Genomic DNA, 13,587 nt, shown 5'->3' on the forward strand with positions numbered 1-13,587 from the left:
ACTCTAACTGGCTAAAGGCTAATGCTAAGCTAACAGTGGTCTATGCTCATTATACCACTCTAACTGGCTAAAGGCTAATGCTAAGCTAACAGTGGTCTATGCTCATTCTACCACTCTAACTGGCTAAAGGCTAATGCTAAGCTAACAGTGGTCTATGCTCATTCTACCACTCTAAGAGGCTAAAGGCTAATGCTAAGCTAACAGTGGTCTCTGCTCATTCTACCACTCTAACTGGCTAAAGGCTAATGCTAAGCTAACAGTGGTCTATGCTCATTATACCACTCTAACTGGCTAAAGGCTAATGCTAAGCTAACAGTGGTCTATGCTCATTCTACCACTCTAAGAGGCTAAAGGCTAATGCTAAGCTAACAGTGGTCTATGCTCATTCTACCACTCTAACTGGCTAAAGGCTAATGCTAAGCTAACAGTGGTCTATGCTCATTATACCACTCTAACTGGCTAAAGGCTAATGCTAAGCTAACAGTGGTCTATGCTCATTCTACCACTCTAACTGGCTAAAGGCTAATGCTAAGCTAACAGTGGTCTATGCTCATTCTACCACTCTAACTGGCTAAAGGCTAATGCTAAGCTAACAGTGGTCTATGCTCATTCTACCACTCTAACTGGCTAAAGGCTAATGCTAAGCTAACAGTGGTCTATGCTCATTCTACCACTCTAAGGGGCTAAAGGCTAATGCTAAGCTAACAGTGGTCTATGCTCATTCTACCACTCTAAGGGGCTAAAGGGTAATGCTAAGCTAACAGTGGTCTATGCTCATTCTACCACTCTAACTGGCTAAAGGCTAATGCTAAGCTAACAGTGGTCTATGCTCATTCTACCACTCTAAGAGGCTAAAGGCTAATGCTAAGCTAACAGTGGTCTATGCTCATTCTACCACTCTAAAGGCCCTTTCACACCGGAGACGTATTTTTCGTGCGAATAATTCGCGCATCAATATTTTTTTTCGAACCCTGGTTTTCATCACGGGTCCTTTCACATCGCGGCGAAAATGCGGCACAATTTTTTTTCGGAGCGAGGTCGATTTTTCCGAGCTTTCGCCCGGTGAATAAACGCATCAACCAATCATGTGGCGTGAAGAGGAGGTAGGTCACAGCCCCCACGTCAGAACACACACAGCTGTTACAAACAAGACAGTCTCGGCCGCCACCGTCTCTCACAGGAAAAAGAAGTTGTTGTTTCACCGTCTTTGCTCTCATCTCTGCCAGTCAGCCTCCACCTGCCGTCTCTCTGGGCACGCACACGCACACGCACACACACACACACACGCACACACGGACACGCACACACACACACACACACACACACACGCGCACACACACACACACACACACACAGACATGCGGGCGCATGGACACGTGCTTGGCCACTAATGTAAACAATGTAAATAACCTGTGTCTCGGAGGAGAGGAGGAGGAGGAGGAGGAGAGGAAGAGGAGGAGGAGGAGAGGAAGAGGAGGAGAGGGGGAGGAGAAACAGCAATAGAGTGTGTTCATACTGTCAGGACAGTGATCAGATATTAATCAGATATTGATCAGATATTGATCAGTGATCAGTGAGCTGCTGTGTTGAGTAAAGTTGGTAACAAGACGACAGTGGCATAGCGACGTGAGGGATAATTAACAGATTGAAGACGTGACGTGGAGGCAAGGAACCAGCCGTCGCAAAGCGAAACTTTGGAATTTAATTGTCGCATCTGTCGCATATTCGCGTCGCCGCCGGTGTGAATGGTTTTGATGCAAAATATTTGGCCACGAATATTTCGCAATTTCGTGTTGTTTATTCGTTACGTCCGCGGTGTGAAAGGGCCGTAAGGGGGAACAACGCCCCTTAGAGTGGTAGAATGAGCAGAGACCACCTGGAGGGATATATTGCTTAAATATAAAACTCAATATATATATATTATATATATAACTCAATTTCTTGTTATATTTTGTATAATACTGTAAATTACACTACCTTATATTATGTTGCAGCATTATTAGAACAAAATATGTTATAATTTGTGATACTGTGGTACATTTACGTAAGTACAGTGAATTAAGTCAGAGTATATACATAACCATAATATAATATTGCAGTATATTCTGGTTCCCGTTAAGCAGCTCTGAGGTGTCGCCAGTTAAAAACCGTGTTTCGGGTCAGAGAGACTCAGCGATCCGTGATCCTCACCCAGATCTGCAGCTTGATCCTCTTGTCGTTGCGATAAACCGTCTTCACCTTGAAGTCGATGCCCACGGTGCTGACGAAGGAGTTGCTGAAGGAGTCGTCGGCGTAGCGGAACAGGAAGGAGGTTTTCCCCACGCTGCTGTTCCCGATGATCAGCAGCTTGAACATGTAGTCGAAGTTCTGGTCCGAGCCGTCGCGCTGCCCGAAGCGCTGGTCTGCCTTCGCCATCTGGACGACTGATTCAAAGAGAGGACAAAGAAAACACAGTCAGGGATATGGAAGTTCACATAGTTGATAGGACAATCTTCCAAACGTGGAACGCCAGACTGACACTTGAAGCATCAACGTAAAGAAGCAGCAGCTGCAGTTCCTCTCATGGACACTAGAGTGAGTCAGTCTCCATAGACTCCCATGATAAAACGTCCTTTACAGCAGAAATACACACGTTTACAGAGGTGATTCCTGTTTACACAGCTCACCTTATTATGGTCTAAAATTATTAAAGAGAAAATATCCGTCTTTATTTTGTTTCTCAGGCCACGGGCTGCCATCTGATTGGTGGAGCTGGGAACAATGACATTCAAGCCTAAAATAAACCATTCACCATGTGCACACTTTGAAAGTCTGAAGTTAGTGATAATAACTAATAAATAAGTGAACATCAATCACTGCTGAGGAGACAGAGGAAAGTCCTTGTTTTACAACTAAAGTATTGAGGCCTAATAAAAAGAATAATTCTCCTCAGTGGTGAAATGAATGAATGGACGAGCAGGAAACCATCTGGCTGTGATCAAACTACAGTTTTATTTTGAAAACCTGCAGAACAAACAGCTCAGCTCAGACCAGTTCCTCTCTAGTTCTCCGCCGACTGTGACGCCCGAGCTGCAGCTGAACATGATTCAGCACAAACGAAAACCGACAAACCGTTAAACAAAGACACGGCAAAACACAAACAAACATTTCCGGTTTCACTCCACCTGTCGAGTCAAATGAAGTCAAACGAGAAAAAGGCCGAAGCTGCTGCTGCAGACAGGTGGAGGAGGTTAGTGGATGGTTGTGTTAGTGGAGACTCATGCGCTCTGTCAGAAAAATAACCACAAAATACACGTGAAATTATAATCCTGACGGCTGGCGAGGCTCAGCTGACACCCCGACCCGTGGATCTGTGTGGATCTGTGTGGATGTGTGTGGAGTGATTCACTTCAGACCGTTTGGTAGAAAACGACTGACTTTCCTCCCAGAGCTGCAGAGCTGTCACTCAGAGCTGCAGCTTCCTATTCAACTCTTGTCATGTTGCCCATTGTTCAGAGACACAAGAGCCCTGAGCCCATTTTCACTCATCTCAACCAGGCTTTGATTCTTTTTTAAAGCACATTCACAATAGAAATCTGTCACGGTGCTGATGAGGAACAGCAGATTGCTTTGGGATTTCTGTGGAGAGTGAATGCACAAATTAAACAAACAGTGAAGTCTCACATGGACACAGTGGAGAATTATCTCCTTTATCTCTCTGGAGCCTTTTAGCCTCTTTCAGCTGCTGGTTTCTGTTTGGCTTGACATTCCCACATTTGCCCGGTTTCTCTCAAACAAACTAAACAAAATAAAATCACCACAAACTAAATCAAACACAAGACTGAGCAGCTGGTAATCACAGTGCAGCATTAAGCAGCAAAAGAGAAGCTTGAGATAGATGACGCTTGTTTGCTCTCTTGTAGTTTCTTGTGCATGTACATGGGCACAGACACAAAAAAAAGTGAATCAGTGGTGATACAACAGCTGTTTTCCTCTGACTATCATGAAACACCTCGATGAAGGTGATGATGTTCTGGGATCTGTTAACTCATTCAGTGCCAGAGTTTTTTTTCTCCCTCAGTGTACAGCCAGTGCCAGCACTTTTAAAGATTTATACTACTTTTCACACAGCCACAGGATATGTTGTGCTGTGACTAAAATCACACAGGATATCTCAAATGAAAGGAGAGACTCTCTGCTTTCACCAGGATAAAAATGGAGTTAGTAGCATGTTCCACTTTCTAGTTTTCCTCATTTGAATACAGTGTGTTTTCTCCAAATTCAGCATTCTGGGAGAATAATTCTGAGAAAAACAGGTTTAAAGTGAAGGAGACATTTTCAAGCATTTTTTTTTTTCGACGGCATGACTGATGATTCTCTCTGTGTCTGTCTCAAAGGACCTGAACAGGCTAATCTGTTTGTATTGGTGGGATGGCGGCTCTCTAAGACAGCGGTGATACGAGCTTTCACATCCGAGTCTTCAAACCAGAAACGTTTGTAAGAAAACCCGAATAAAAGTCGCTAGATTTGTCGCTAGTCGCTTTTGACAAAAAAAATGTCGCCAGATTTAGCGAGAAAGTGGCCAAGTTGGCAACGCTGCTTCTGGCCGTCCGTTCACGACCGGTTCAGTCCAGATAATTTCAGTGCAACGATCTTGTATTATTGTATTTTATTTATCTTAATTTTTTATTTAGCCTTTATTTAACCAGGTAAAAAGACACGTTGAGATCCAGATCTCATTTTCGAGGGCGACCTGGCCAAGAGCGCAGCAGCACACGTCGTCAACATTACCATAAAATACATTACAACAGGGTTTCCTGCAGCGCTTTCCTGTTAGGGCGGCCGCCTTAACATCAAAGAGCTGCCGCCTTAACTAACGTCTTAAAAAAATGTAGCGATATTAGCCCCCCCCCCCCCCCCCGTCGGACGATCACCTTCATTCATCTCCATTCATCTCCACATCCTCTCTACAACAGCAGCGCGTGGTGAAAACGAAACTTAATACGGCGCGCCGAACCGCGCGCGCGCGCCCCCCCCTAAAGCAGGAAGTGAGATCAAGATGCATGTAACATTAGATTACAACTAAACAGAAGAAACCAGCAAGATGTTGGGATCTGAGTGAACAGCATCAGAGCAAGGGGGCGGGGCCTTCTGGCAGAATGCAAGGCAACGCAATTTTATTAGTGTATCCCGTTTCTACCACCAGTGTCTCAAAGGGCTTCACATCCCATCATAACAACATCCTCTGTCCTTAGACCCTCACATCCACTGAGGAAAAACTCCATGGAAAACCCTTTTAACAGGGAAAACCAGGAGAAAGCTCAGGGTGAGCAACAGAGGAGGGATCCCTCACAGATGTCGGCTTCACTGTGAGAGAAACAATGTTGATGCCTGAAAATGTGTTTTAACACAGCGGTTCTCCACTAGTTTCACTCTGGGCTCCACAACTTCACATGGTCATTAAGTCGCGACCCACTTTTATAGAATTCAAACCAAGATTTTTTCTTTTTAAAGCCTTTAAAAACTCATTTAGCTCTTTATTGAGCAAAGTGCATTTCAGAGCACATGAATGAAACTGAGGAGTTACCATGACAACTGCATGTACGGAAGTGGATAAAAAAATATCAAACTGCACAAAATGGAGACCAACAAAACGATATATTTGACTTCTAATGCATCTCTGCATTCAGAGCATGTTCACTAAAGTGAATAAATATCAAACTGCACAAAATAAAGACCCACAAAACAAAACCAGATTCACTGCATCAGGCCACATTAATAAGAAACTGAGATCTTTGCATTCAGAGCAAATGGAGCAAATAATCAGAAAGTGAGGAGGAGCATTACAACTGCATGTGTTCACGTGTCTCGTGCCTTTCAAAATAAGTTATTTTTCAAAATAAAAGACATGTCCAACATCAGATGTGCATTAAATATTATTTACTTTGACCAGCTGTCCACGACCCATCCAGAACGGGTCTAGACCCACTTCTGGGTCCCGACCCACCAGTTGAGAACCACTGGTTTAACAGACTTGTCCTTCACATTGATGACACCTGCTATATATATTATATATATTATTATATTATATATATATTACGTACAATTACATAAGTATGAATCAATCAATCGGCAGAGATCAACTACTTGTTGAACACTGTGTTCCTGTCAGTGTCAGTTTCTACACTTTACAGAATAAAGGTGGAAACTTTACATCAGTAATCGATCATTAATCATTAATCAAAACTCGTCCCCGTCACTGAGTGTGTGAGTCAGCCAGCGAGTCACAGGAACACACACACACACACACACACACACTGTAGGGTAGTGGTATTTATCACAATATCACACGTGTATAAAAAACACAAACTGAGCGAAACAGATCCATCTCCATGACGACCTGCTCTGCTGATGAAGCCCAGGAGATAAACGGTTGCCAGGTAGAAACCGTTTATCAGGATTAAAATATCAGTGTTGATGATGGGATGGTGGGATGATCATCAATCATGATATTAGAATTGATACATAATCAATAACATGGTAAAAACAACAGGTTACGTAAAGCAGCAGTAAGTGATCCGGTGGTTTTGTCTAACTTCCTGTCAGCAGATGGAGTTAGCAGCCCCCGCCCTCGTCCCTACGTCACCACATTCACACACAGAGAGGACTGCCCCTTTATGCCGTTCTCTCTCCTCATTGGATAAAGGTTGTAGGATACAAGGAAAGTTTTCTCCTGGGCTCAGAGCAGAGCAGAGGGACTGACAGACCCGTGTTTCAGACCAAACACTCTATAGAAGTGATTGCTGTCGGAAGATACAACTATTTAAGACTTAGATTAACACAAACATTCACCTGACTTCTGCTTTAAAGAAGATACAACTATTTAAGACTTAGATTAACACAAACATTCACCTGACTTCTGAATATAGGAACCAGAGCCACCACAAGAGGCGACTGTGAGGTACAATTCAGACGCACAACATTTTCTCAAAACGTGTTATCAGTCCAAGGATGTTTAGAATGGAACAAGTTACCCATCAATATTAGAGAGCGTCCGACTTTCAGGACCTTTAAAGCCTTTAAACTTACAGACTGGATGTTAGACAAACTAACCTGTGAGCACCTGTAAACATGTTTAACCCGGGTTAAACATGTTTACAGTTGTATGGCGATGGCCGGTGCGTGTGCAATGGTCCAGCATATGTAGATATTATGTGTCAATGTTTGTGACCGGTTTGTCTGAAATAATGGAGTTATAGTTACTATGTGTGAATGTTAATGACTGGTTCGTGTGCAGTAATAATAAGTCAGGGTGCGGTTGTGTAAAACCTGCAGTGCTTGAGTGAGACCGGCAACAAAAACATGAATATGGATAGAATGTTTAGTTGCTATAATATGTGGTATGTGGTAATATCTGATGCAATACACCTGGTACTTTAAAATGATGTGTACTTTAGGGCACCGTGCAACACAACTTGGTACCCATGATGCACTGCTGCACTCTAGCACCTGTCACTTTATCTCTTAAACTCTTTAGATTCCTCTACTGGCCTGATTATCTGACCTGTTTGTTATCTTGTTGTCTGCTTTGTCATGTGGCGTATAATATATATATATAATTATATATATATAATATATATAACTGTGTTCTCCTGTCACTGGACTGTTTTTATGTTCTGGGACTCTGGATGGAAATGAGCAGCTGCTCTAATCCGGCTCATTGACATGTTTTTATATGTTCACTGACGTGTTACTGTCCCACCCAGATAAACTAATAAAGTAAAGTAAAGTAAAGTAAAGTAAAGTAAAGTAAAGTAAAGTAAAGTAAAGTAAAGTAAAGTAAAGCTTTAAAGCCTCGAAGGTTCCCTGTACCAGACCTCTGTTGTCACGGTTACAGTGATAATGCATGCAGTGATGGTTACCACAGCAAAGCCGATGGATTGATTGTGATTTGGGTGTAGTCATGGTAACAGAGTAAACGACTTCTGTCGTTCTCGCTACAGCCACTAGATGTCGCCTAGCAACAAAATGTAACTATGGGTCAGACTCCATCAGATTAATTATCATCATAGTGATCAGAATATTAAAATATCTTCACGCTACAGTGGAAACAACCAGTCCACCTTAAGGTCAGTCCACCTTAAGGTCAGGACCGGCCCACTTAGTCTACATCCAAACCATACAGTCCACCTTAAGGCCAGTCCACCTTAAGGCCAGTCCACCTTAAGGTCAGGACCGGCCCACTTAGTCTACATCCAAACCATCCAGTCCACCTTAAGGCCAGTCCACCTTAAGGCCAGGACACACAACCACAGCCCCAACCAACATGACTGGACTTTCACATTAACATATAAGCATGTTATAATTATTTATATTATATAATAATATAATAATAATATTATTATTATGGGAACATGAACACATTCATTCACTACAACACAAAACACTGTACATTCCTATATATATATAGTATATATATATATATATACTGTACATACTATATATAGACACAGTAGCTACAGGCTACAGCAGATTAAGATGAATCATGAGGGTCCACTCCCCACTGACACACACACACACACACACACACACACACACACACACACACACACACACACACACACACACACACACACACTCTGCACCTGTGAGATTATTATTAGCAACACTGTCATATGACAACAAAACAAAACGTTTATAAACAGAAGATTTAAACCAGAAGCTGCAGCGGCGTTTCTGTGTGTGTGTGTGTGTGTGTGTGTGTGTGTGTGTGTGTGTGTGTGTGTGTGTGTGTGTGTGTGTGTGTGTGTGTGTGTGTGTGTGTGTGTGTTACCTCTGCTGGGCGGATCGGATGCTCTCTCTCTCTCTCTCTCTCTCTCTCTCTCTCTCTCTCTCTCTCTCTCTGACCGACAACAGTCGCGCGCTGTCCTGATGCTGATGCGGATCAATAAGAACTGATGGAGCTGATCGATGAAGCTGATCGATGACTCGTCTCATCCACCGACTCTTCCTCTGGAAGCAGGAAACGGAGATGCGGCGCCGCGCGCAGCTTTCCCTTTACGCACGGCGTTACGCAGACAGACACACACACACACACACACACACACACACACACACACACACACACACACACACACACACACACACACACACACACACACACACAGACAGACACACAGACAGACAGACACACTAACCGTGGTGGAGGTGTAGAGTCTCTTCTCTTCTTCTCTTCTTCTCCTCCCTCAGCAGCTTCTTCGTGAACGAAGTGTTTTTTTTATTTCCCCCCTCGCGCCTTCGGCCTGTGTGCACGCGGCGCCTCACACACTGATCTGTGCACGCGCAGCGGCAGCAGCTGCTCGCTATGACTCATAACTGAAGCGCTGAGGCGTGTGATTGGCTGATTGGCTCGACATCGATAAGACACACACACACACACACACACGCACACACACACACAAAGGCACTGGCTCATAATCTGGAGTCGGTCCCCGGGCGCTGCACCGCGGCTGCCCACTGCTCCTCAGGGTTAAATGCAGAGAAAGAATTTCACTGTACTAGCTGTATATGTGACTAATAAAGTACCTTTACCTTTACACGTAGACAAACAGGTGTTTGTGTCTCTGCAGTGTCGTTTCTCTCTCAGCGCTCAACGGGTTAAATATTCACACGCGGATTACAGTAAGATAGATAGAACGATAGATAGAACGATAGATAGAACGATAGATAGAACGATAGATAGATAGATAGAAGATAGATAGATAGATAGATAGATACTACAGATAGATAGATAGATAGATAGATAGATAGATAGATAGATAGATAGATAGACAGACAGATAGATAGACAGATAGATAGATAGATAGATAGATAGATAGAACGATAGATAGAACGATAGATAGAACGATAGATAGAACGATAGATAGATAGATAGAAGATAGATAGATAGATAGATAGATACTACAGATAGATAGATAGATAGATAGATAGATAGATAGATAGATAGATAGATAGATAGATAGATACTACAGATAGATAGATAGATAGATAGATAGATAGATAGACAGATAGATAGATAGATACTACAGATAGATAGATAGATAGATAGACAGATAGATAGAACGATAGAACGATAGATAGATAGATAGATAGATAGATAGATAGATAGATAGATAGATAGATAGAACGATAGATAGATAGATAGATAGATAGAACGATAGAACGATAGATAGATAGATAGATAGATAGATAGATAGATAGATAGAACGATAGATAGAACGATAGATAGAACGATAGATAGATAGATAGATAGATAGATAGATAGATAGACAGATAGACAGACAGACAGACAGACAGACAGACAGACAGACAGACAGACAGACAGACAGACAGACAGACAGACAGACAGACAGACAGACAGATAGATAGATAGATAGATAGATAGATAGATAGAAGATAGATAGATAGATAGATAGAAGATAGATAGATAGATAGATAGATAGATAGATAGATAGAACGACAGACAGACAGACAGACAGACAGACAGACAGACAGACAGACAGACAGACAGACAGACAGACAGACAGACAGATAGACAGACAGACAGATAGATAGATAGATAGATAGATAGATAGATAGATAGATAGAAGATAGATAGAAGATAGATAGATAGATAGATAGAAGATAGATAGATAGATAGATAGATAGATAGATAGATAGATACTACAGATAGATAGATAGATAGATAGATAGATAGATAGATAGATAGATAGATAGATAGATAGATAGATAGATAGATAGATAGATAGATAGATAGATAGATAGATCATTCATTGCAGCAACCAAAACATCTAAAACATTGCAGACCTAAATATGAAATGAAGCTATAAACACCCATTAAATGAATAAATACCTACAAGTAGAAATGCTAAAATACATATAAATAATATAAATCAATACATCAGAGGTAAAAGACTAAAACTAGTTCATTATTATTTAAAAGAACAAGTAAAGTGCTGGAGTATTGCACATTGAAGAGTTTTCTGGCGGCTGGGAGGAAAGACTTCCTGTAGCGTTCAGTCTTAGATCTAGAATCAGCTGAAGCTGAGTATTCAATACATCAGCAGTACTGAGTTCCATTATTGTTCCATTATTTTATTTTTATTATAATCAAAATGTTTTTTATGGGTTTTTCTTAATTAAATGAAAAGCTAACTCAGACTTGTGTAATTTCAGTGTCTAAAGGTTGTTGTCCTTTGGGGGGAACTAGTTGTGGCACCATTTCAGAAATGGGCTTATGAAGTGATTGGGAATAAATCTTGGTAATAAATGAATGTTTTTACGTACCCCTAGGGGCACGCGTACCACACTTTGGGAACCACTGCATTGGACCAATGCGTGCCGTTACTCTCTTATTCCAGTGCTCTAGGTTAAACTCCCATAAAGGCACATGGCAGTTCCTTCATCATTACTCCGGCCACACGAGTCACAGAGTTTCACAGCATTTTACCTTCAGTGGGAATGTGGATAAATCACAGTAACTCTTGTCAGAGCTCTAGGGATGAATATAAAGAATGACCTTAGTGCTGTGTATTCAGGAAACATGATCTTCCCTCTGGCGCCACCGTCTGGACAAACTTTGTATTTCTCCATCCAATAATTTCAGTTTCCTTGTTGAACCGATAGCTGTGAAGTAAAATATAAATGACCTGTAGAAACATGTCACAAACCCTTTTACATGTTTAATTTGTCATTTAAAGACAGAATAAACAAACACAACTCAAGTCTTTACTGAACATTTCATTAGTTTTTTTATTAGGTCTTTTAATCGGCATTGAGCTGCAAATGTAATTGAACAACCTGGTGTTGTTCTTATTCTTTTCTATTAGAGATGAATAGTAATTGCTTCTAACATTACGGAGTTCTTTTTTATATATTAATAAACTATCCTTCCAGGCTTGACGGTCTTCCTCATGTTGGCTGGAATGTGTTTTCCTTTCCAGCTGTCTGGTCTTCTGTTTCAAAGCGCGCAAGTTTGGGCTGTACCAGGGAGCTATTCTTTTCTGATTGATAACTTTCTTTTTCAGGGGAGCTACAGCATCAAGTGTTCCAAGGAGTGCTGCTGCAGTGCTATCCACAAGATAGTCCACCTGTGTGGGGGTGAAACCAGCATAACTGCCCATAGTATGGTTACAGAATGTGGTGAAGTCAGCATCACTGCCCATAATATGGTTACAGGATGTGGCAGCAAGCTCTGCTGGAATAAGCTCTTTAAATCTAGAAACAGCAGTGTCAGATAGACATCTACTGTAGCGGGATTTTTTCCCAGGTAGGATATAATTTGTTAAAGTAGAATGGTCAGACAAGACGGGGTTCTGAGGAAGAACTGTGACATGGTCAGCTTCTATTCCATAAGTAAGTACTAAGTCAAGGATATGATTAAAAGTGTGAGTGGGTTTGTTTACCCTCTGAGAGAAGCCGACTGAATCCAAAAGTGACTTGAATGCAGTAGCCAGACAATCATCATCGACGTCCACATGAATGTTAAAGTCACCTACTATAATGACTTTGTCTGAGCTCATTGCTAAATTTGACAGAAAGTCAGGGAATTCTTCTAGAAACTCAGAATAAGGTGCAGGAGGACGATACACTACAGCAAGTAAGAGTGGTTTTTCTGCTTTCCAGTCTGGGTGAGAGAGGCTGACAGTAAGGCTTTCAAATGTATTATATGAACTATTATGTCTAGGGTTGATAATCAGATTTGACTGATAAATAGCAGCCACTCCTCCTCCTCGGCCTGTGTTACGAGGCACATGACAGTTAATGTAACTAGGAGGGGTAGATTCATTCAAACTAACATATTCATCTTGCTGCAACCAGGTCTCAGTGAGTGTTAATATGTCAATATGGTGACTTGTAATTAAGTCATTCACTAGGAGAGACTTGGATGGGAGAGAACGAATGTTGAGCAAACCACATTTAATAGTTCTATTAGTTTGGCTTGCTGGAGCAGTGGTTTTGATTTTAACTAAGTTGCTGTAAACAACTCCTCTAGATTCGGGTTTAGGCTTAGACAGCCTCGAGGCAGACACAGTTTCTATAGGCTGGGTGGGTGACAACAAGAGGGACCCAGCAGAGGGGCGTGTTAAACTGCGGCTCTGCCTGCTGGTCTGAACTCTGGGTGCTTGTCAGGGATTAGCACGGCTAATAAAGTTCCCTATGTTACTAGATAGGAGGGATGCGCCATCCAGAGTGGGATGGACGCCATCTCTCCGAATCAGACCAGTCTTTCCCCAGAAGGAGGTCCAGTTATCTATGTAAGCCACGTCGTTATCTAAGCACCACCCAGACATCCAGCGATGGAATGAACGCATGCGGCTAAACATATCGTCACTCACTAGGTTGGGCAGCGTAGTAGGCACCATAGTAGGGCTTCATGTCAACAACATTTATGGTGTCCACCTTATCTTTATCAGTTACCCATTTCACACGGTAGTTCACAGGACCCAGCCTTTTCTCTACCCTGACGGGTCCGACCCAGCGGGGTGCCAGCTTGGCAGAGAACTTGGCGGAGGCTTTAGACAGTGGATGTGACCTAATCCAAACCAG

At 42.1% G+C, this 13,587-nt stretch overlaps 1 protein-coding gene across 1 annotated transcript in view; it reads right to left on the bottom strand.

The window, feature by feature from the left end:
• rab3b (RAB3B, member RAS oncogene family) overlaps nt 1-8,838 on the bottom strand; it is a 24,549-nt gene extending 15,711 nt beyond the window's left edge. The window contains exons 1-2 of the mRNA XM_085775493.1: nt 8,813-8,838; nt 2,191-2,415 (exon numbers count right to left, since the gene is read on the bottom strand). Coding sequence (XP_085631619.1) covers nt 2,191-2,415 — 225 coding nt within the window. The 5' untranslated portion in view covers nt 8,813-8,838. The remainder of the gene's footprint in view (nt 1-2,190; nt 2,416-8,812) is intronic.
• Nucleotides 8,839-13,587: the final 4,749 nt, after the last annotated feature.

The sequence above is a fragment of the Trachurus japonicus genome, chromosome 4, assembly GCF_045865225.1.
Source record: "Trachurus japonicus isolate A0001 chromosome 4, Traja_1.0".
Classification (NCBI taxonomy): domain Eukaryota; kingdom Metazoa; phylum Chordata; class Actinopteri; order Carangiformes; family Carangidae; genus Trachurus; species Trachurus japonicus.